We start from the raw sequence: 22,655 nt of genomic DNA, 5'->3' as shown, positions 1-22,655 counted from the left end.
GTCGGGTTTACAACTTCCTGGTATTTGATTGGGAGCAGGTTACCTCGTCTAAACCGCAGCGTCCTCATCTGTATAGTGGAGGCAGTACTTGCGATGATACTATGGCAGCGATGCATCACTGATTGGTTGAGCTCGAGTTTCAGTGAGACACTTGCACACGGCTTGCACACATGGTACCTGCACACGTGGTACCTGGCACATGGCGCACACAGGAGATATTCTGTGTGTGGTGGTGGTGGTGGTGGCTGTTTGTGTTCAAGGCGATCTGTGGCGTGACCCCTGGGTGTTCACTTTGATAACACCCTGGAGAAGGTGGAGCAAGACGCCTGAGCTTCAGCACGGTCGGATTTCAAATGCATGAACCCAGCAAAACGACAGGGAGAAATCCAATGTCACTTTCACAGGACACATGTGAACCTGTTACTTGTCATCAAAACACCGTTTAACCTTAGCCTTTTTTTTTAGTTTTAAGATTTATTTATCTGAGAAATGGAGAAAGAGAGGGAGCTCAAATGGAGGGAGGGGCAGAGGGAAAGGGAGAGTCCCAAGCAGACTCTGTGCCCAACGCGAAGCCTTACATGGGGCTCAGTCTCCCCACCCTGAGGTCATGATCGGAGCTGAGATCAAGCGTCGGATGCTTACCCCACTGAACCACCCGGACACCCTAACCTTAGCCCTTAAAGCCAGTGAAAGATCTCCTTTGGAATTCTACCAATCAGACTTTCTGCAGTTGGACAGGAGGGTGCAGGGTGGAGCTGAGAGTGGACGTTTGAGCTTGTGCGTCTAGTAGAATGGGGTCATGTGTGTGCATCCACTCGTTCATACCACAGTTACATACTGAGCACTCAGTAAGTTCTGCGCCCAGAGGAGGGAGTGAGAGTCCCACGGTTCCTCCTGGAGGAGCCAGTCTGCGGCAGTGAGGGAGCAGAGAGTCTGGGACACAGTAGAGAACTGGGGTAGCCCACAGCACCTCTGGGCATCGGGTTGGCCCTGACAAGGACTGGGGTCAGGAGAGCCTTTCCCTGGAGATAACCCAAAGGAGTCATAGGTTTCCAGTTAGAAAGGGGCATCCCCAACAGAAAACACCCCGTGCAAAGCCGGTCCAGAGGACAGAAAGACCCCAGCAGATCCCAGAGGCCAGAAGGGGTTCAGGGAGGGCTGGAGCCTGGGGGCAGCCAACAGCTCCAGCTGAATGGCAGGTGACCTGTAGATCTCCAGTGGGTACACACTGTTTCCAGAGAAAGACTTGTGGTAGCAAGTCCCTGGAAGTGTTTAAGCACGTTTGTGGTTCAGAAATATTCTCCTTGGGGCTGCGAGTACAACAGGTATTGATGTAGAAGCTCACGCCGGGAGCGTAATCACAAGGGTGATCCTGCACTTGGCTCCTTAGCACGCGGATCCGCGCGTCCCGGGCCGACCCCGTTGGCTCCTCCCAGTCCCCCGAGTAACTGTGGCTCTCTCTCCACCACAGGTGCCCTTGCTCGTGTAAATCATCAAGAACATCAGACCGTGGCGGAGACCCACCTGTGAGCCCTCCACAAGGACGCCACGTGGCGGGGGGAGTGGGGCGGGGACATCACGACTTGGTGGATCTTGTCTACAGGCCAAACTCACACAATCGATTTCCAGTCCTGCAAAACGGTTCCAAGGGAGGGCGAGATGCTGCTCGGCTGCGCGGCTGGTGTGCCAAGGAAACGTGTTTGCCTCTGAATATTTGAAGTTGCCAATAGCCTACTCTTGTTGGCAGGTTAATGGGGATACAAACGCTGGAGCCCAACACTACACTTACTTACGGTGACTACACTGATTCCGGACCTTTGACGCTTTACCGCATACAGATGGTTGAGACCACTTAGTGGTTTGACATCTTCTGAATTCTAAGGAAATACGCATAAATCAGAGGAAACGATCTGAGTGTGATACACTCTGACGTTTTAGGAGTACGAACAGCGCTGGAAGAGGACTGTTGAGTAATGAAACCATTGGATGTTCATGCCTCAAAAATTTGGGGGTCACAGCCTCACGGGAGGTCACAGGCCACGATCTGACCAACTAAGCTTTGTAAAAAACCAATGATTCTCAACCAGAATAAAATCACACTTGACGTCTGGCACTTCTGATCCTCCTAGGGCAGCGGCGACAGAGATCAGAGTGGCCCGGGTGTGGACGGTCGGTGCCCCCCGGTGCCGGCGTCCCTGGCGGGCTGTGAAGTAGAACGAGCCTCCCCCGCAGTGGCCGTGTACGGAGCCCAGTGACTTACTTCCCGGAGAACCTTCTGAAACCCTGCGCACAGCCAAGAGCGGGGACGTTGGGTGTCCACGTGTCGCCACCGTCGGGTCAAGACCGTGCTGGTATTTCGCAGTTTGGGTTTGGTGCGGGCTCGTTGGCCCAACAGATCAGTGGCTCCCCTGAGCCCTACGGAAGGCTCGTCTTCGCGCCCGGTGGGTGCTCAGCCACCGGTAGTTACGAGGAAGCGTAGACCCAGCGCTACTTTCCACATCTCCGTCTAAAGCCTCTTTATTTGAAAAGAGCCCTTGAAGAGACGAGTGGAAATCAAGAGTCCGTGACATAAAATCTCTGTCCTGATGGAACGACAGACACGGGGAGACCATTTTAAGGTCTCACGACTGCTTCACGTCGAGGCATCACCCAGAGTGGAAGCTTTGCTCTGCACGGTCTGACGGCCGCGGCTCGCCTCCCTGCTGCGGCCAGAACGTCAGCCGGGGTCTCGTAAACCGCGCCGTCTCTACTCTGTGTCTTTTAGTGCCACAAATAAAAGAAAATGAAACTGTAACTGTTGTGTGAATGACCTTACGCCGCAGCTTGTGCAGCTCATCCTGGGGTGCTCCCGCCATCTTCACCCTGGTCCTCCCTCCTCTTGGGGGGCTCCCGCTGTCTTTGCTCCCTCCTCCCCCCCACCTGTTTCCCTGTCGCCCCGTTGCCCGATGCCCCTGGAGACCTCACGACCCGCATCTCACTCCTTCACCTATGATGCCCTCGCCAGTGATGCACCTGCCGCCGGGCACCCTGGGCGGGTGACCTGCCCTGCACTCAGAGCCCTGCTCCTGATGCGCGCACAGGGTCTGCCCCCCTCCCCACTTCCCTGCAGGATCTTCTGTCCCTGAACACTACCCTCCCCATGGCGAGGCCTGCCCCAGCCTTTGGGACCCCTGAGCCTTGGCCCTGGGGCAGGCGGCAGGTCTGCAGAGGCTCCTGGGCCCAGAGCGCCTGCCGGACCCTGGGAAACACCTGCCGGTGTAGCCGGTAGAGCGTCGGGCTCCTGATCTGGGCTCAGGTCATGCTCTCAGGTCATGAAGTCCAGCCCTGCAGGGGCCTCACAAGGAGCACACAGCCTGCCTGAGACTCTGCGTCCCCTGCCCCCACACCCCCCACCCACGCATCAGTGCTCGCTCTCTCGCTCACTGTCTCTCTAAAAAAAAAAAAAAGGACATTGCTGGGCTCTCAGGTCCTAGGCCCCCATGGGCGCAGACTCCGAGGAGCAGGGAGCAAGGTGGAAGGTGGGCGTCCACCCACTACCCCCCCCAGCCTGGGCCACATGATAAGGCCAGGGCGTCGGGTCCCTTCCACTGGTCACAGACCCTGGAGACATCTCCCCTGATGCCCACGTGTCCCCGCACCCCCCTGAGGCCACCCTGAGCCCCGGGCGCTGGGCCAGCCCCGATGGACACACTCCGCCCCAGAGGCCAAGGTGAGACCATAGCGCCGGCTGGTGCTTTCCCAGATCCTGCTGTGCTGTGGCTGCTGGTGCCGCCGGCCCGGGCCACCAGCCTTCTCAGCTGCAGACACTGGCCTGCTTGTGCGTCCCCAACACACTGCAGGGGCTCGCACTTCCACACAGGGTGCCAGAACTCCTATTCATCCTGCAAAACCCAGCCACCCCCAACAGGGAACCTTCTCCGATGGCGATGCTGCCCTGCAGAGAGAAGCAAATACCGCCCAGAATGCACAGCCCCGATCTCTTGCTGCCTGGCACCTGCACACGGATCCACTGGCCTCTGCGGCAGGAGGGAGCTGCCTCGAACTCACCCAGGGTCTGCAGGTCCGGGAACCGAGCCCAGTGCCTCAGCTGCTGGTTGAACTGGAGCGGGCCTGCCCCAGGGGGCCCCAGGGTCAGCTTGCCCCAATGACCGGAGTCCGGGAGGGGCCTGCACTTCTGGGTCTGTGCTGCGCGGCCTGCGGCAGGAGAGCAGAGCACCCCAGGGAGAAAACTCCAAAAGGACTCTCTTCGTCAATGGCCACTGAGCAGGGCCGACTGTGGGGAGCAGGGGAGCCCTCTCAGGAGGCAGTTGGGAGTTCAGGGAAGGGGCAGCTGGGAAGGAGAGTCGGATTACTGCAACCACAGAGGGGACATCTGGAGGCTTAGGACTCGGGGGGGCTGGGGGGCTCCGGGGGGGGGCAGCCACTGGGAGCCGGGCCGGGAGTGTGGGGACACAGCGCGGAGGACAAGCACAGGACCAGGGAAAGGTCAGAGTCCTCCCCCCAGATGGTGGAGGGAGATCCTAGCTCAGGGAGCTCCAGCCGCCACCCAAACGCTGACCACCCAAAACCCTCCGAGACCGCGGGACATCAAGGCTCAGGGCAAGCACAACGGGTCCGAAGCAGGTGGCTGTGCAATAAGCAGCGGTGAGAGCAACGTAGGAGCCGTGGGGCCCAGGACACCCCCTCCCCACACCCAGCACCGCGGGGTGGCCTCCGGGACCTCCGGCGATGCGGCCTGACTCCCGTGGCTAGTGTGAGCATGGCCGGGTGCCCCCTCCGAGCGGTGAGCCCCCAAATCTGGCCCTCCCCTCATCGTGCCCAGCAGACCCCACCAGGGAGGAAGTGTCCCCGTAAGGATGCGGGGGCGTGCGGTGCAATCTGTGGCATCCTGGAAAGGACGTGTCTGCTGCTTTTCATTCCCTAGATCCAACACTGGATCGACCCGCCTGCTGACAGGTGTCCCACATGTGACCTTTACAGGCCTGAGGTCAGCCTGTGTGTCAAGGTGCATCCGGGTGCATCTGGGAAGCAAGGGCTCTGCTGCTATAATTCTAGAAGCAGGGGCCTCAGTGGAGGACCACAGCTGCAGGCCCCGTCCGACCTGGTGTCGCACAGCGTGCCGGACGGCCAGAGCCGTGGGCCACCTCACTGCTCCCGCTCCGTTGGGCAGCGCTGCGAGCAGTACGGGCCTCAGCGCTACGCCACGGGGCTTCGAGAACCAGAAGGAACGATGCAGCTCCCCAGTGGGCAGTCACACGATCTGCGGGGGCCTCCTGGGCACCAAGGACCAGCCCAGGAGGACTCATGCAGGAAGCCCCATGGGCGGGCAGGCCGGTGGCCACCCGACTTGAGAAGGCGACCACCAGGGGCTCCAGGATGCCAGGCTTCCACGTGGGGATGCTGGCCCTGCAGGCCCTGCAGTGCGGCCCTGAGTCCTGTGTCCCCAGAGCCCTCTGCGGAGGCTCCGACCTGCTCGGCTGCGTTTCCCAGGCTCCCCGTACAGAGGAGGAAGGGCAAGCTCCAGGAAATGAGGCTCTCTGAGATGACTTGGCCGGCAAGGTCCACGGGACGTGCCTGCTCCCGGGATCCCCGGAGCCCAGCCAGCAGCAGGACCAGGTGTGGGTCCCGGGGGAACGTGGCAGCGGGCGGCAGCCGGTCCCGAGCCACACACCTGCATGGGGAACATCTCCCGTGACTTAGTTTCCCCAGATTGTGCGCTCTGCTGTGACGTGGTCCACATCCTGAGCTGGGAGGCTATAGTTTCCTTCTCCATTTCTTCCAGATTTTCTTTACTGATTTGCTCATTTACAACAGAGACGTGGCCTGTCTGTGTGTGTGACTCCAAGGCGGCCTGGGGAGGGACGCGGCTCTTGGTTGCCTGGTGTCCAAGCATTTGGGTTCCCGCGTCCCTGGCTGCCCTGCTCTTGACAGTTTCCCATCACTAACTCTGGACTTGAGCTTGGCCCCTGAAAACTTCCCGACGCCAGCTGCCGCTGTCTGCCCACAGCCTGTTTTCGGTGGCCCCTGAGGACGGCGACTGTCCCACCATGGTCTGTCCCGTCAGGATGGCTGCTTCAACTGCAATGAACAAGTGGTGTGACCAGAGGGGGCTCCCCGGCCGCCTGTGACGCCCCTTGCAGCCTCCCAGACGCTGTCCGGCTGGACACGTAGCCTGGCCTCTGAGATGCCGCCCTGCTGGCGGATTCGGCCCACGTGACAGGTGCGCAAGGGGCACATCGTCGGGCGCTTTGAAGGTGACTCTGGACTCGGAAAGACCCAGGAGTGAATCCCGGCCGTGGGGTCTTCCCCCAGGGCCCCGTGACAGGGACAAACGCATAATGACACCATGGGACTGTGAGAAGGAAGGACGACCAGCACACGCTCGGCACAGAGCCCGGCAGGAAGGAGCCTCAGTAGAGCTGGCCAGCACGGCGGCGATGGCGTCTGCGGAGGCAGGCGCTGTGGGTTCCTGCCAGCCTTGCCGTCGATGGTGCCGTGGCAAGTCCCCCCTCCCCCCGGGGCCTCTGTCCTCTTTATTTGTACAGTGAAGCACTTAGAGCGAGTGGCTCCAGGTGCTAGGCGTTCTGGAACTGCACCTTGCAGGTGGAGAGCTCCGTGATGCTTCCGTCAGCCGCGATCCCAGGAGACCAAGGGCCCCTCGGGTGGGCGACTGAGGGTGAGCGCGGGGCACGTCCAGGGGCGTTTCCATTGCTCCTCAGTCTGGAAGGGCCCGCGAAGCAGCAGCCAGCACGAGCTGCCGAGGGTTCCAGATGCGGCCGGGGGCAGGAGGGGCGGCTTCGGAGAGAGAAGGCGGCTAGTTCAGAGCCATGGCCTGGCAGGGAGCGCAAGCACTGCAGACAGAGGAGGCCACCTGCCTCCGCCCGCTGCTTGGCCCGGCGCGTCCACCAGCCAGGCCGCAGCCCAGCTCGGGGGCGCCGGACACACTCCTGAGCTGTCGGCCTCCCAGCCTGCGGGCACCGGTGGGGCCCTTCCTTCTCCTTAAATCCAACATGCACAGTGGGGAAGGAGTGAAAGAGGCTCTGGAAGAGCAGGTGGAACCTGCATCCCAAAACCTAACCAGGAAGAAGCACAGAAAACAAAATAATACGTCATCGTCGTAACAGCGGTTGCTTTACAAGCAGAAGGTGGCCTTCGATTAACGCCAGAGAATGTCTGGATTCGGTTTGAATTTGTGGTTCTTCCAAGTGAAACAGGGTTTTAATCTTTGTACCAACTGGAGGGCGACACATGCCTTCTTCCTCTTACGTTATTATGACACAGGAAGTGTGCCTCTGCCTCTCTCGTTTACCAAAATTTCCTCATCCGTTCATTTCCCTTCCTAAATAATGCCCGTGACCAAGAAGTCCAAAGCTGCTCCCCGTTTACCTCGCGATTACTAAGCTCGTCTGACTGTGGAGATAAAAAGGTAGAGTCTCCTATTTTAATCATCGTGTTTCGGCGAGCTACTTCAGTCCTGTCTCTTAAGAGCCTGAAATGAGCCAACTCCAAGGGGAAAAAAAATGTTTAAGAAATTAGACAATATCGATGAGTTACAGATTTATTACAAAGGGTAGCGATGATTCACTAATAATGTGGAATTTCCAGGGGCCCAAACAGGAGCAGCTGGGAGAAGCCGGCAGTCTAAATGAGGCTCAATAATTTCCAATTAGTAATTGCGTGGCCATGAGACAAATAACACCGCTTTGGAACTCTTAAAGGATTTGGAGTCTTGAGCAAAATCAGACACGAATGGGCATGAACGGGGCTGTGCCCTTCCTTCTTAAATCCAACAACCACTGAAGGCCACTATGTGCCAGGTACCGGGCTGCACGTTAGAGAAGCAGAATGTCAGAGTCTGGCTCCTCCTCACCAGGCTCTCAGCTTCGCAGGGGAGCAGAAGACACAAGTAAGAGCATGCTGTAGGCTGTAGGTCCCAAACTGCACCCAGGGGTGCCAGAAAGCCTCCTGGAGGAGGTGGCATCTAGGGTGATGACCAGACATTGAGGAGTTGGCTAGTTGTTCAAGACAGAGTACACAGTAAAGCCTGAGCGAAACAGAGCAAGGGAGAAATTTCAGATCGCGGGGCTTCACACAAGGACACCTGAATGCACGGGAGCTTTTTAAGCCACCAGCACGGACTGCGTCCTGCAGGGTGTGTAAGCAGATAGTGACACAATTCACTTACAAACCTGTCTCTGCCTACAACAGGGGCTGGATGGGCAGGGGTAGGCACTGAGGAGGGAGCACAGGCTCCCACTCCAGGAAAGGGAGGCCTAGGAGTTGGCAATTCGAGGGAACCCACGGAGGGTTTTCCTGGCTACCTGTGAGCCCGAGCTCACGCGGGGCCCAGAAAATGTCAGCTGAAAGCAGGCACAGGGTCACCAAGATAAGCCACACGTGGCCAACAAGGGAATCCGGTGCAGGTACCCACAGACCTGGTGAACACAATGCGTCATGCCGAGGACCCACGGAGCTTCCCGTCATTTATATTAGATTAATGCAATTAGCACAATTACACGTTATGTTCTGTCTTCTATTATTGCAGCGTTTTCTTTTATTTTTTTTAATTATTACTATGGTAAGGGAGTTTTTCCTGCATTTCCAATATTCCAGAGAGAGTAGGCGCTAAGTAGGTCAACCACCCACATTACCTTTCAGCCACACCGTCCATCACATGAGCCAGAAACCCAGAAGGAATTCTCTCCCTCATCCCCTAGCCCATCTATGGTGAAAATGCTCCATTTTGTTTCATAAAAACCAAGAATAATTTCATTCTGTCTTCTTTCTCCTCTTCCACTGCCAAGTCTCTAAATATCCGCATGCGATTGGGTATATGACCGGGTTTACGCATCTGTTTTACTGTCTATCCGTGCACAAAGATGTGTTGTTTTTGCCACCGTCTTACTAATTAGTATTGTGTTTGAATATATGCAGGGGCTATCCCTCCCCCCAAAATTGCTCATTTTCAGGATTTCCTGGCAAGTATAGATCATTTATCCTTCCAAATCAATTTTAATATTTTTAAAATTAAAATATTTTAGAGAGAAAGAGAGACTGCGAGCAGGGGATGGGGGGAGGGAGAGGGATAATCTCAAATAGACTCCACTCTGAGTCCAGAGCCCAGTGCAGGCTCCATCTGAGGACCCTGAGATCATGACCTGAGCTGAGATCAAGAGTCAGATGCTTCACCAACCAGGTGCCCCCTAAATACATTTTAAAAACCCACTTGTTTAGCTTTAGGGGGAAAAGGTATTTCGTTGAGATATCAATGAATTATAAATTAATTTTGAGAAAATAGGCCCATACACATACACATATATCCGTTTATCCATTTGTTCAAGTCTATTTTTCATTGTATATTTTTCTTCATATGGGTTTTGCACATTTTTGCTAGATTTATCCCTAGTTCTTTTATAAGACTTTTGCTGTTGTAATTACATATATTTGCTGTATATAGATAGCATCATCTCTGCTAAGAGATTTGTCTATATACCTGAAGATTATTAATGCTACCTTATAAATCATTTCATTATTTTTAGTAGTATTTTCCATCAATTCTTTTGGTTTGGCAGATACCCAATGATGTAAATAGACTCCTATTCGCATGCTTGGATTTGCATTGCTTTGATTCCTCCAGTATGGTGGTAAGTAGCAGTGGCGATAGGAGGCATCCATGTCGCCCAGGTTTTGGTGGAAAGGACTCTCCCGATTTCCCCACGGAGTGAGAACCTATCTTAGACTGAGAAGTTTCCTATCCTGAATGTGTTTGGGTGAGTTCTCCTACGTCCTCTCTAGTTTCTGCTTTGTAAAATATACTGCCCCGATACTGAAGGCACAGGCATTCACAACTCTTCTATCTTCTTTACAAAATTTAACCATTAGCACCGTTAATATTTGGATTTGTTGTGTTCGGGTTTGTTTGGGGACCTGCCTTCTGCCTTTTCTGATACCCTCTTCATTTGGGTCACCTCGCGATAGACTCTCAGATGGGGATTCAAAAGCAAGTGGCTTATTTGGGAAGTGAAGAAGCACTGGCAAAGTGTGGGAAGGGGTGTCCGGGAACTGTGAGCAGCCAGTAAACGGCACATCATAAAACCATGTGCCACAGTGCACTGGGGTTTCATCCCACTCGGCAATCCCAGCCTCCATGCCTCACGGTTATTCTATCCAAGGGGAGAAGGTGCCAGGGTGCACATATACCAGCTCCCGTCACTGACTGATTGGGATGCTCCCAGAAGATGTGAATCATCCGGCACTCTGGCCTGCCTCGTGGCTAACAGGGACAGTGGGTGCCAGACAAAGCCATCATGCAAAGAAACAAGAGTTGGAAGGTGGAAGACAGAACGAGGGATGTGAGCACTGCCCTGATGTGTCCATTCTCGCCACCAAGACCATAACTCTTATTTCCTTGCTATGTGTATTTGCCTGGCATGTCCTTGTCTCTAACTTTTATTTTGAACATTCTGAATCTCCTTCTTTTAGCCATAATCTTAGCCATATAAGCCAGAGTCTTGCAAAGAGCAAAGAGTTGGATTTTGCTCTGTTAGTTTATCCAATAATCTTTTACTTTGTTGTGTGAGCTAAGCCAGTTTACACTTATTAATTTAACCAATGTGTCTGGCTTGTAATACTGGTTATGTACTATTTTAATATGTGTTTCACATCTAGTCAAAGTGGGGTTATCCAAGTAGATTTGCCCTCCTGCCTGAAACAACTGAAAACCGACAGAGAGTGAATGGCAATTAAATGACCCCTAAAAGAAAGAAGACCAATAGGTGAGCCCTACAGTTCTCAGCTTCTTGCTTTGGGAGTGTTTCCAGGGAGAGGCAGGGAGCAGGAAGCCAGGCAGAGACTGGCAAGGTCCTGGAGTAGATGGAGCTGAGAGTCCAAGGACAGCGCGGCAACTGGAGTTCCCAGAAAGGAGTCCTAGGAAGCCCTGCTGCACAGAGGGAATTCCAGAGCCTGCACAGGGCCCCTCCCAGATACTCAGCTGAGTGTTAATGGGTAAATGTGTGTGAGGAAGCCACCAGAGGCAGGAGCAGGAACCATTCTACAGGACTAGAGGGACTCACGCAAGGCTGAGAAGGGTGCCTGTCCCGTAGGAGAGGCTGCAGAACCTTGTGTCTCATGAAGCACTGAGTAGCACGTGCAGAAGGGTTTTGCATGGCTTGTGCAGAACTAGTCTACAAATTTCAAACTTGTGGGACACCTGGGTGGCTCAGCAGTTGAGCATCTGCCCTCGGCTCAGGTCATGATCCTGGGTCCCGGGACCAAGTCCCACATCAGTCTCCCCACAGGGAGCCTGCTTCTCCCTCTGCCTGTGTCTCTGCCTCTCTCTGTGTCTCTCATGAATAAATAAATTAAAAATCTTTAAAGAAAATTTAAAACTTGCCTATAGTGAAACGTTAACTTGAAGTGGATCATCAACCTAAATGGAAGATTCTTCTGGAAACTTTTACTTAGAAAATGACTTTGATAGTGGTGAAAAACAGAATTCAACTGAGTACATTTTAAGGATCTTACTGGCTTTATTCAACTATTTGTGAGCCAGGCAGCGTCCCATGTAGCAGATCGAAAGGGGCTCCAAAGAACTGTATAAAATGAAGGATTTAGTCTTCATGAAAAGCAGGCGGTGGGACAAGGAGGTTCCTAGCAATGAGCGGATTGTTTGTGGCAAAGTCAACTTCCTCTGGGGGACGCCAGGGTCCAGCAGGCAGGTTTCCTCTCTAGTGCTGACCAAGTAATTTCAGACTGAGTGGTTTAGGTTTAGGATTCGGCCCTTTGAGAGACTGAACTGAGATTAAGATAAAGTATTAAGCCTCTGCTTGGTATGTGGGCTTAGCACAGGTGACTCCATTTTAGGCTTCTTGTCTTTTTCTTGTCTTTTCAATAATCCCCCCCACACCCCTTTGATCAGACTCTCAGCTTAACTGGAAGCTGTGATCAAAATTTAAGGCCTTAGCACCACCCCCAGCTACTGCTCCGAGCCTCTTGCACCTTCTGCTAATCCTGTATGGTATTCACGACTCACGATGTTTTTTTGCTGAATCTCTGTGATATTGGCCTTAGGTTCACATTTGTTTAAGTTGGTCATTATCTTCATTCTTTTTCTGATGTTCCAGTTTTAGAGAGATCATCTCTTTGGTGGTTAGCAGCTATAAACACACATTTGAAGCTCTGCAGAGAATACAGTGCACTAGGGCACTTACTGAGATTATATTAGCAGGATAATTCCCAATGTCTGCAGTGCACTTCACAGCCTTCATCCCCAAGACCCAAACCAATCAAAATCCAATAAGTAAAAAAAAAAGAGAGAGAGAGAGAGAGACCCCACTGAAGGAGTCACTTTCCCAGGCAAACTGGAAAGTGTTGATCCTGGTACAGCAAGTGGTGCTGGCCACAGCACAAGACACCTCCTGGCTCAGCAGCTAAAGGACAATCAAGGGCTATCCTGTTATCACAGACAACCTTGGTCAGAGAGTCTAGGGATTTCTGTTGAGCAGCTATTGCTTTGGCAGTGGATTTCTCAACACTTTCAAGAGTTAAGGAGAGTTTCTGCATCGTACTCTCATTTGTATTCACACCTAGACAGGAAGTAAGGATCTGCCAAAGGAAGTGAATCCTGAATCCTGAATGACTCTGAGTAGGTCCTTTCTAGTTTGATGATGTAAATTCTGGGGAGGTGGCCAATAAGATGTCTCAGTTTGTGGGTGGTTAGGGGCACAATTAATAACCTCAGAGGCATTGCTGGGTTATACATCCACCCAATGCTGGACATGTGGGCATTCATAGGCCCAAAGAGAATGAAAGCCATCACAGACAAAGATAAATCCTGTTAGGGCACACGCCACTCCTGCTAAGATGGCTCTGCTAATGGATTCATTCACAGGGATTGTTGCATTTGCCCATCCAAGTCAGGTTCAACTAGGTTTTCAGTGTATTGGGAGGTAAACCTCTTAGCTTAGAATAAAAAGATGTTTTAAATTCCTTGCAGAGATGAGTGCTGCTGGTGAGATCTTCCCATGGCTGGGAGCATATCTGATCTGGATGATCATGAGAACATGGGGGTGCAGGTGTAGGTATTCACGTCTGAGTGAGTAGTATAATCAGAGAAAGGTAAAAACAAGGCACTGGATGTTCAGCCCATAAAAGTCTGACTCCATAAGTGAGTGACTTCTAAGGAGGGTTGATTGTAGTTTATGGTGACATTGGGTAGAGACGAAATACTGCTCACAGGGATGATGAAAGTTCTATAGAACCATGGATTGGGGTTTTTGATGATAAATTAGGCAGTCTGAGAGAGTGTTCCTCCTAGCGGTGGCCTGGAAGATACAGATAATGGTGTTATCTTCTCATACCAAGGTCAGAGCAAAGGAAAGAAAGAAAAAATGGGTGTTTCACAGTCAGTTAAAGTAGGAAGTCTTGATCCATGTCTTGGGCAGAAGCAGTCCACCTCAAAGTTAGCCACTTCTCTTCCACATCCATTGGATTCAGAGGTCTCCAGAGCCTACACAGGATCAGGCGTCTGGTGGAGCCTTCTTAGCTGTGCCATGTGTGCCCAACACTCAATATGTTTCAGTTTTGCAACAATGTCAGTGTCAGGAGCACTTGGAGGGTCCCTTTCAATGGAGTTCAAAGATTGTCTTCCTCTGATCACATTCCCAAGACGCCCAGCCAACAGGTTCCAGACTGTGAACAATAGGATCCTTTGAATTGGGATCTGGAGAAGCCTCTTTAGCTTTTTGGTGATAGGCTTGAGCATAAGACAATAAGGACTTACAGTAGCTGGTCATAGTGACATGAGACAAGGGATCAGTAGAAGGTTGTCTACCAATAGACATTGGTCTGCTCATGACTAGTGTAGAGAGAGTTTATGTTTCCCAAAGAGAGTAATGTGAACAGTCAATAAGACCAAGGTCAATATCTTAGGCCAAGAGAGTCCAGTGTGGTTTAAGCAAGTTTGGAAATTATAAGTTAGAGGAGCTTCTGGGTGGTTCAGTTGGCTGAATGTCTGACTCTTGATTTCGGCTCAGGTCATGAACTCAGGGTTGTGAGATTAAGCCCCACGTTAGGATCCACACCGGGCATGGAGCCTGCTTAAGACACTCTGTCTCCTTCTGCCCCTCCCCCCTTTCTTTCTCTTTCTCTTTCTCTAAAATTAAAAAAAAATGAAATTATAAGTCTGAGAATCCCATTAGTTTTCTCGACTTCACCTGATGATTGAGGGTGACAGGGACAGTGATAATACCAAGAAGTTTGCAAGGCTTTCATTAAGGCTTGTATGATTTGCCCAGTGAAGTGGGGGCCTCGATAACTAGAGATTATGGAAGGTTAACCCCAAGTGAGAAACACATTCTCCAACAATTTCTTTGCCACCATGAAGGCATTAACCTTATAACAGAAAAAGGCCTCAAACCATCTAGAAAACACATCTGCAATAGCAAGAACATATTGGTAACTCATGCTAAGTGGTAGTTGAATGAAGTCCCGCTGCAGGTGCTCAAAGTATCCAGAAAGGCGAGGTCTCAGGGCTCTGGAAACAAAAATAGTTTTTCCAGAACTATGGACCTGACAAGTCAGACATTGCCACTAGACTGTTTTTGCAGTTTTGTAGGTGTCTCCCCGCCAATGTCTATTCATAATTTGAGTCATCTTAATTATATAATGGTGGGTGAAGACATGTAAAAAAAACAAAGTCAGGTTTGTGAGAGAGCCAGGAAGAACCACGTGGCCGTCGTGGGTTTCCCCGAGTTCAATTCTGCATTTGATTCCCAGCCATTCCCCCTCCTTACTCTCTCTGGCTCGGCAGCAGAGTGTCGCCATGTTGCAGGGACAGCAGGTTGGCCAAGGTCGGGCCACGAGGGGCCGGAAGTGAGTGGGCTTCACCCGCAGCTGCCACGGCTTCATGGGTTCAGTGGCCGCTGCCGCTACACGACGGCAGCCGGGGCGGGTCCCTGATGCGCAGGTTGTCTTTTCAGTGTCTCCATTTTGATGACAGAGACTTCAGAAGTAGGGGAATCGCTGTAAGAAGATGGTTTACTCGTCCTACCATTTTTTTTATTGGGGTCAGAGAGGACGCGACGCAAGAAAACCCCTCGTTTCCATAACATCCCCAAATTATGGACGATCCCAAAGGCACGCTGGCTGCCAGCTGCTGAGTAAGAACAATTTGTCTGTCCCGGGGGGGCCTGAAGCTCCTCCTCTCGGCCTGACTTAGCCTGTGGGAGATTTGTCTTCTGAAGAGGTTCCTCCCGGGCGTAGTAACAGCATCACCAGCTTGGAGGTTCCCCTTGGCATTGCTACTGTGTGACCCACCGACCAACAGAGTTAGATCAGGACTAGTGAAAGGGGCAGCTGGTAAACCAGGACAGGTGTCGTGAACCGGGGCATTGCCACCTCGCCCCCACGGAGCTCGCCTTCCTCAGACGGGGGTGGTAACGTGGCAGGGTCGAGAACGTTGCGACGTTTCAGATGCAGACTCGGTGGGGAAAGCTGAAGCATCTCTAGGAGGCTCCTGTGCTTGCGGGGAAATGTTGAATCGATTCAAGTTACGGCTTCAGGCAGAGCGTAAAGTCCGTGACTAAATGTCGTTTCCTGGGTCAGATCTCCGAGGCCTCCACCAGCTCCGGAGCCGGGGCCGTGGCCTCCCAGCCGCTGGGTGGGCGCGAGCACAGGAGGGCTGCGTGCAGAACAGGCCCCAGGCCCACGGGCTGAGCGAGCGCCCCCAGGGCCCCGGGGTCCCTTTGGGGCACAACGAGGTGGACGGCCTTGAACAGTCAGCTGGCCCTGCAGCCGGTGGCTCTTGTAGCACTTGTTTTACTCTTGTTTATTCATGGTTGTCTTCCCGAGGAAGGGCTTTGGGAGCTGAAAGTGTAGTAAGTCCGTAGAGGAGAATTAGGAAGCCGTAGTCTACTGCTTGCAGCCCGGCCTGGGAGCCCTGAGGCTGTTGCTTCGTTGGGGCCCCAGGAACTCTTGGAGCAGCCTAATTCTTTTTGGAGATAGCCGGATCCCTTCAGTGCTTCCGCTGTGACCCAGCTACCGCGGCTGGAGATAACTGTGATCTTTCCTTAGCAGCCTCATGTTCTTCTTCAGCGAACTATTGCAGCAAATAAACAGAATGTTTTATGGAAGCCTCTGGAGTGACTAGCACAGCAAGAGGTCATCTACACAGCGCAGAGGGCCAATTTCCCCCAGGGCTCCTGGAGGTGCTTCACTCTTGGTGGAGCATTTGGGAAGTAAGAAGGGGTATCAGCGGACTCCTGAGGCCTGACTATCTGGTACAGTGCTGGTTGTTCCAGGTCAAGCAAACAGAGATCAGCTGTTGGGGTCCATAGGATGCTGGAGACGGCTGAACCTAGGTCCCCAACAGTGACCGTGAGCCTGGAAGAACTCAGGACAGGCGGGTGTCCAGGTTTGGAACTACTAGGGAACAGGGAGTAACTGTATTGTTAGTGGCTCTCAAGTCCTGGACAAATCAGCACCCAGACCTGCAAGATTGGCCTGTTCCAGAGGGTAGTACGGGCAGTGGTGAGCCCCTGGGTCATGAGACCTTCCACTGTGGGCATCAGGGCTGATACGGCTTCAGGCATAGTGCATGTTGAGGTGATGCAGCGAGAGGCTGACTTCTGTCCACTTGAATTTTTATAGGCTCCCCCTTTTTATTCTCCCAAGGCCAGTATTGGGCACATTGATTAGATGAAGGGACTTCCGTTGAACTTCTTCCGTTTCTATGTCTAGGGCAGATTGGAAGGAACAGAAAAGATCAGGTTCAGGAAATTCTATGGTGAGATCTCCCCTGGAAGCAAAACAGATTAGGTATTTTAATTTGGAAAGCAGGTCCGTGCCAAACAGATTGACTAGGGCTGTGTCACACGGCAAAAAGGGGTGTTTTTCAGTAAAAGGTTGCGATAGAGACTCTGAATTTTCTTAGATATCCCTACCATGGACATTTCTCTTGAACGCCAAGTGATTTGTTGTCCTATGACAGTGGGGTTTAAAGCAGAGAGTGTAGCCCTAGCATCGAACAGAATTTGGCAAGGTTTTCCACTGATTCTAATTTTAGTTTCCCCTTGGCCGATTACATAATTACTTGGTAGCCATATATAGGAGAATCCCCCAGAGTCTTAGCTCTGGGAGGGGCCCAGGGGAGCCTCTTTGGGATGAAGACATGGGGGTGTTTGAGTTGCTGTGGAGGACTGGCCCAGGACCTTCGAGGTCATGCCTTTCTCCAGTACTCCAATTGCTTACAAATGAGCATCAACCGTTGGCCAGTATTTTGATGACCGACCCCGAGGAGGGTGCAATGTGGGAGGCCCATGTGTCATTTTAGGCTCTTGGCCTTGGGGCTGTTGCAGCTGTAAGGCTAAGAACTTGGCAGACTTCTCCCTCCAGTCTTGCTCCAAGGTCCTTCCAAAGGACTCAGCTACGGTCACATGTTCAGTCAAACCAGTAGCCTCTGATCCTATTTTCTGCCTTTTTATCAATCCGCTAATCTCAGGAGCTTATCCACTTACAAATAGGGCAGCGAGAGCGGGTTGGGTTGCAGCATGTATTGTACGGGACCCAGCATGCTGTGGGAAGAGAGTGCATCCAGAGGGGCCCTCAAGTCGGCCACGATTCGGCTCTTGTAGGCATGTTTGAGTAACGGACCGGTCAGGGTGGGCAGGGAGGACTCGAGGAAAGGCTTTCAAAGGCTTGGTTGCAAGCTTTTTCTAGTCCGTAAGAGGACCCTGTGGAAGATAAAAATCTTGAAGGTTCTCCTTGGGGTCACCCCGGTCTGTTCACACATCTGTTTCAGGGGTTCACCAGTTCCCTCTCTCTCACAGGCGCACAAACCGAGTAAGATTTGGCGGCCCAGGGCCAGAGGCCCCAAGAAGAACTCTAAATTCTTCAAAATGCTTCTGGGGATCCTCCCTGCGTCTAGGGAGTTCTTTAGCTATTGCTCCTGGTTTGGCATTTGATCAAGCAGCGCGAGATGCCTGCAGAGGGTCCCCCACAGCCTCGGGGGGGGGGGGCTAATAGTCCCTTCAGAGCAGAAAGGCCGTTGGGATGGAGCATCGGTAAAATCTGAGTGCTGGGGGACAGAAGGATCGAGGAGAGCATAGAGGTCATATTAGTCATACTGTCCTTTGTTTTAGATGCCTCTTATGTCTTAAATTTTTCATTAGCCTTTTGTAATGAATTCGTCAATGAAACTCTTGGAATCTTGCAGCCCTTGGAAGCTTCCACATACCAATTAATAGAGGTGTCCCATTCTGTTTGCTTTAAATATATATATATATATATATATATATATATATATATATATATTTTTTTTTTTTTTAATTTATTCGAGGAGAGAGCGCAGCAGGGCAGGGAGGGTCAGAGAGGGAAGGAGAGAGTCTCAAGCAGACTCTGCTCAGTGCACAGCCTGACTCAATCCTACACCCAGGAGATCAGGGCCTGAACCCAAACCAAGAGCCAGATGCTTAGCTGACTGCACCATCCAGGAGCCCCTGGGAAACCCTGCTTGTAAACACACTTCTTAAATGCACCATCGTGTCTCATTGGAACATTCCTCATAGTGGCTATTGTGATTCTAGGTTGTTTTTAGTACCATTTCACCATTTTTTAGATGTCTGTAGCTTTTGGGGACTATCGTTCTTAGACACAAATAAGCTGGTGCACCAGAAAGTAGTGCACTCAACTCTTTGGGATTCTAAAGATCTTACTTCTTTACTTAAGTCTTGGGTCTCTCAGAGCTAAGCTAATACCTATGAAGGGTGTGCTGCTGGTTTGAGGACTGCGTGGTGTCTTACACTATGTTGCATAGAAATGTTCTTGTTCTTGAGGTTGGCAGGTGACCTGGCGTCAGCCCCTCGTTCTGTGACCAACTTCTGCTAACACGGGACACGCAGGGGTAGGCGGTGAGGGCTCTAGCCGCTCTCAAGGCCTTACCCCATGCTCACAAATTTTTCAGCTTTGTGACTTTCAAGATTCCCGTTTGTCAGTAGCCTTTACCTCCGGGGTGCGGTAACGGAAACCAAGAGTAACTGAAGAAAGGGGACTGTGGACACCTGCAGTAACCAAATAGGGGCCCCAACCAGAGGCCTGTGGTGCATCCAGCAGCAGTTCCCCACAGGCAGCTACAGACTGGGCCAGCAGAGGCCAACAAATGGGGGCTGTGGGTCCCCCACGGGCGGGGCCTCAGGTTGCAGGGGGAACCATCCACCAGGTCAGCTGACCGCGGAGCCCGGATCCCATCCTGGGAAGCTGTCAGAGCGAGCACTCAAAGGGCTTGCAGTGCTGCACCTGCAGGTGTCACAGTCTCCAGGGCCACCAGAAGTCTCCTTTGGATGCTATCACTGCCACCACCAAATTCACCACTAAATAAAATTCAAGTCAGTGCATTTTAAAGATCTTCCTGGCTCCCTTGCCACCCGGATGCACCACTCCCAGCACCTCAGCGTGCTCACCCATTCACCCTTCCCGTACCCCTCCTTTTTGGATTTTTATGAGGCTTTATTACACAGATAGGGGTGATTATCTCAATCCCCAGCCCCTCTCCCCTCCCTGGAGGTGGGGGTCGGCTGAACCTTCCAACCCTCCAGTCACCTGCTTGGTTTCCGCGGCAACCAGCCCCCATCCTTTGGGGCTTGCCCCAAGTCACATTAGCAGAAACTCAGGTGTGGTCGACAGGGGCTCCCGGTGCAGCTAACAATAGATACCATTTCACCCTCACGCTGCAACTATTTCGGGACGGCCAGTAGGTAAAAAGACAACCACAGGCCCCAAATGGAGTCCCTTGGGCCAGGCCGAGTCACCACAGCGGGGTGAATGCCTAACTGACCGCCCTTCCAACCTCCCCCAGAGATGCAGTCCCCCGGCCAGGCAGGGCTCCTGGGCTGGGCCTGGTGAGGCAGCCCTTAGCCTGGCCCCCTCCCTCCCAAGGGAGATGAGGTCATCCGCACGCTGAGGCCCACTTCCCTGCCCCCAAGGGAAACCCAGCGCTGGAAACAATCCTTTCTTTTCCTTTGCTGCTAACCTGCTGGCCCCAGCCTCCTTCCTACAAAAACCTGCTGTTCAGTTAGACTCCCCGGAGCTCCTCCCGCCTGGGAGGTGGGAGTCCCCCCCCCCCCCCGCCCCGACCTTAACAGCTCCAGTCAGATCCCCAGAGTTACTCAGTTGAATTTGGCTTTTTAACGGAACAAAACTAAATATGAGGGCAAGAGATGCCCTTGCCACCTGCAGCAGATACCACGGGGCTTTCGGCGCCGCGTGCCGGGGACAGAGGACAGAGAGCCACACGTTTCATGTGCCTTAGAAGCCGGAGGGGAAAGTGAGAGCGTGTATCCGAAGTCCCACGGGGGAGTCTCAATATCGGGTACGCTACCCAAAGGAGCCTTGGAAATGCTGATTTTACCCAGAACCGCTTCCTCTGGGCTTCACGTCAATCGTCGTGGCGTTTAAAATATTTCGTTTGAAACCTCCGATCACATCCGCGCGTTCCAAATAAAAGAATACGAGAAAATTTTCTCTTCCTGTAATAGAGCCACGGACGCCTTTGCCTCAGCTGAAAATAATTGTTAGCCAAAGCCTAACATTTTTTTTTTCTGAATGTTAAAATTAAGGAATTGATAACATGGATATTAATAGTGGTCTCATCTCCTGTTATTCTCCTGAGCACACGCAGCAGGCCCAGGTGCTGCTGTATTGAAAGTGTCGCTTGAGTTGACTGCCACCCAAGAAGCGCTCGAGGATGGCAAATACTGGGAGAGCATCAGGAGGATGATTCAAATGGAAAGAGAATCACTTACTAAGTAAGATCTGCTTCAAATATTGTACTAGCGCTTTCCCTTTTGCCCTCCGAGGGAAAGGATTAGAATTTTTTTTTTCTTTTTCTTGTGTGTCATCCAGCATGTTGGGTAAACACCGGGAGGATGGCGGGTGCTGAAAAGTGAGATCTGGAGACTTTTAAACAAGTAGATGAAACCAGCACTGTGTGTTTTTATTTTTATTTTTATTTTTATTTTTTTATAAATGTGTTTTTTATTGGTGTTCAATTTGCCAACATACAGAATAACACCCAGTGCTCATCCCGTCAAGTGCCCCCCTCAGTGCCCGTCACCCAGTCCCCCCACCCCCCCACCCTCCTCCCCCTCCACCACCCCTAGTTCCTTTCCCAGAGTTAGGAGTCTCTCATGTTCTGTCTCCCTTTCTGATATTTCCCACTCTTTTTTTTTTTTTTTTTTTTTGCACTGTGTTTTTTAGAAAGGAGCTTGCTGACTGGCTGTGCCCTGGGGTCATAGCAAAGACCATCCTCTGCCCAGCACCTGTTTTGCTCTACAAATGAAAAACCTTTGTTTCAGGAAAAGTTGGTAGAAAGAACCTTATTAAAGTCTTATCAGGAGAGAGACTCACTAATCAGCCCCAGGGAACATGGCTTGGTCAACCCTTGCTCATCCTCACTAAGCGATAACCTAATAGTAACAATAAAAATACACAATATGTCCTGTAATATTCATAATATTTATAAAGAGCCAAATCTGTGAAACACTGATAAATCCTTAAGGACTGTGGAAAGCAAACAGCCGGTAATCTCCGTATGGTGCCCATTTTTCTGTCAATTATTCACTCGACAAACACAGCCGGAGATCAGATTTTGCCCCCTAGCGTGCAGACACCAGGGGAATCTTCATTCCCCACCCCCACCCCCCACCCCAGGGCGGGATCCCCTTTGTTCTGATTCTCCCCCAACTGGGAGGAGCTGCCTCTGGAAGCAAACTGAGAGTTTGGAGAGCAGAGTCTCCTGGCCGGGCTCCTTCCAGCCCCAGAGCTGAACACTGTCTGCGCCTAAGCGAGCATAAACAAGGGGCTGTCTTGGTGATGGGAGAAAACCAGCCCGAACTGATTAAAAGAGAAGCTGAACTCTGGGAAAGAATAGGAGGGGAGGTGCTTAGCACATCCCACCGAGGGGAGGGGGGCTGCGGAAGGAAGGCTGGCAGGGGGTCCCCTGCCGGAGATCAGGGGATCCAGAAAGGCATCCACAAGCCCGGGTCTCGGGGGACCGTGATAGAGGGGTGCTGATGTGGGAACCTGTATCTATGCCCCCAAATAACGCTCTGCTCCTAGAGAGAATTTGTAGAAACGCAGAAACCGCAGAGCAAATCAGGTTGTATCTGTCCATTCCTTCTCCTCACGTGTAGTGAGCGAGCGCCTTCTCTCCCTCAAATATCGGGGTGGCTCCCTTCTGTTGGGGCGTTTGTGTCTAGTGAAGGGGAAATTGCATCAAATTAAAATTTCTGCTCTTTTCATCTTCATAACTGTTTATTTTGAAGAGCAGAAATTTTAATTTGATGAAATCCAATTGATGGATTTTTTTGATTAGAAAATGCATTTAGTGTCCTATCAAAGAGATCTTTCCCTGACCCATGTCACAGAAGTTTGACATCTAGTTTTCACCTAGAAATCCCACAGCTTCAGGCTGTACATTTAGGTCTGTGATCTATTTCATATTAATTTCCGTATGTGATTAAAAATACGGCTGGAAGTTCTTTTTTTCTCCCCTTTTTTACATATGGATATCCAGTTATTCCAGCACCGCTTGAAAAGTCTATCCTTTATCCAGTGCATTGCCTTTGCAGCTTCATCAAGTCAGTTTTTTGTATTCATGTGTA

At 51.9% G+C, this 22,655-nt stretch overlaps 1 protein-coding gene across 5 annotated transcripts in view; it reads left to right on the top strand.

Moving 5' to 3' along the window:
* COBL (cordon-bleu WH2 repeat protein) overlaps positions 1-2,794 on the top strand; it is a 244,651-nt gene extending 241,857 nt beyond the window's left edge. For all 5 annotated transcript variants that reach the window (XM_055300773.1, XM_055300769.1, XM_055300771.1 and 2 more), the window contains one exon: positions 1,472-2,794. In XM_055300773.1, coding sequence (XP_055156748.1) covers positions 1,472-1,489 — 18 coding nt within the window. In that variant the 3' untranslated portion in view covers positions 1,490-2,794. The remainder of the gene's footprint in view (positions 1-1,471) is intronic.
* Positions 2,795-22,655: the final 19,861 nt, after the last annotated feature.

Source organism: Nyctereutes procyonoides, unplaced genomic scaffold (assembly GCF_905146905.1).
Source record: "Nyctereutes procyonoides isolate TBG_1078 unplaced genomic scaffold, NYPRO_anot_genome, whole genome shotgun sequence".
NCBI classification, from domain to species: domain Eukaryota; kingdom Metazoa; phylum Chordata; class Mammalia; order Carnivora; family Canidae; genus Nyctereutes; species Nyctereutes procyonoides.
The sequence above is the reverse complement of the archived record's forward strand: the minus strand, read 5'-3'. Positions and strand labels throughout refer to the sequence as shown.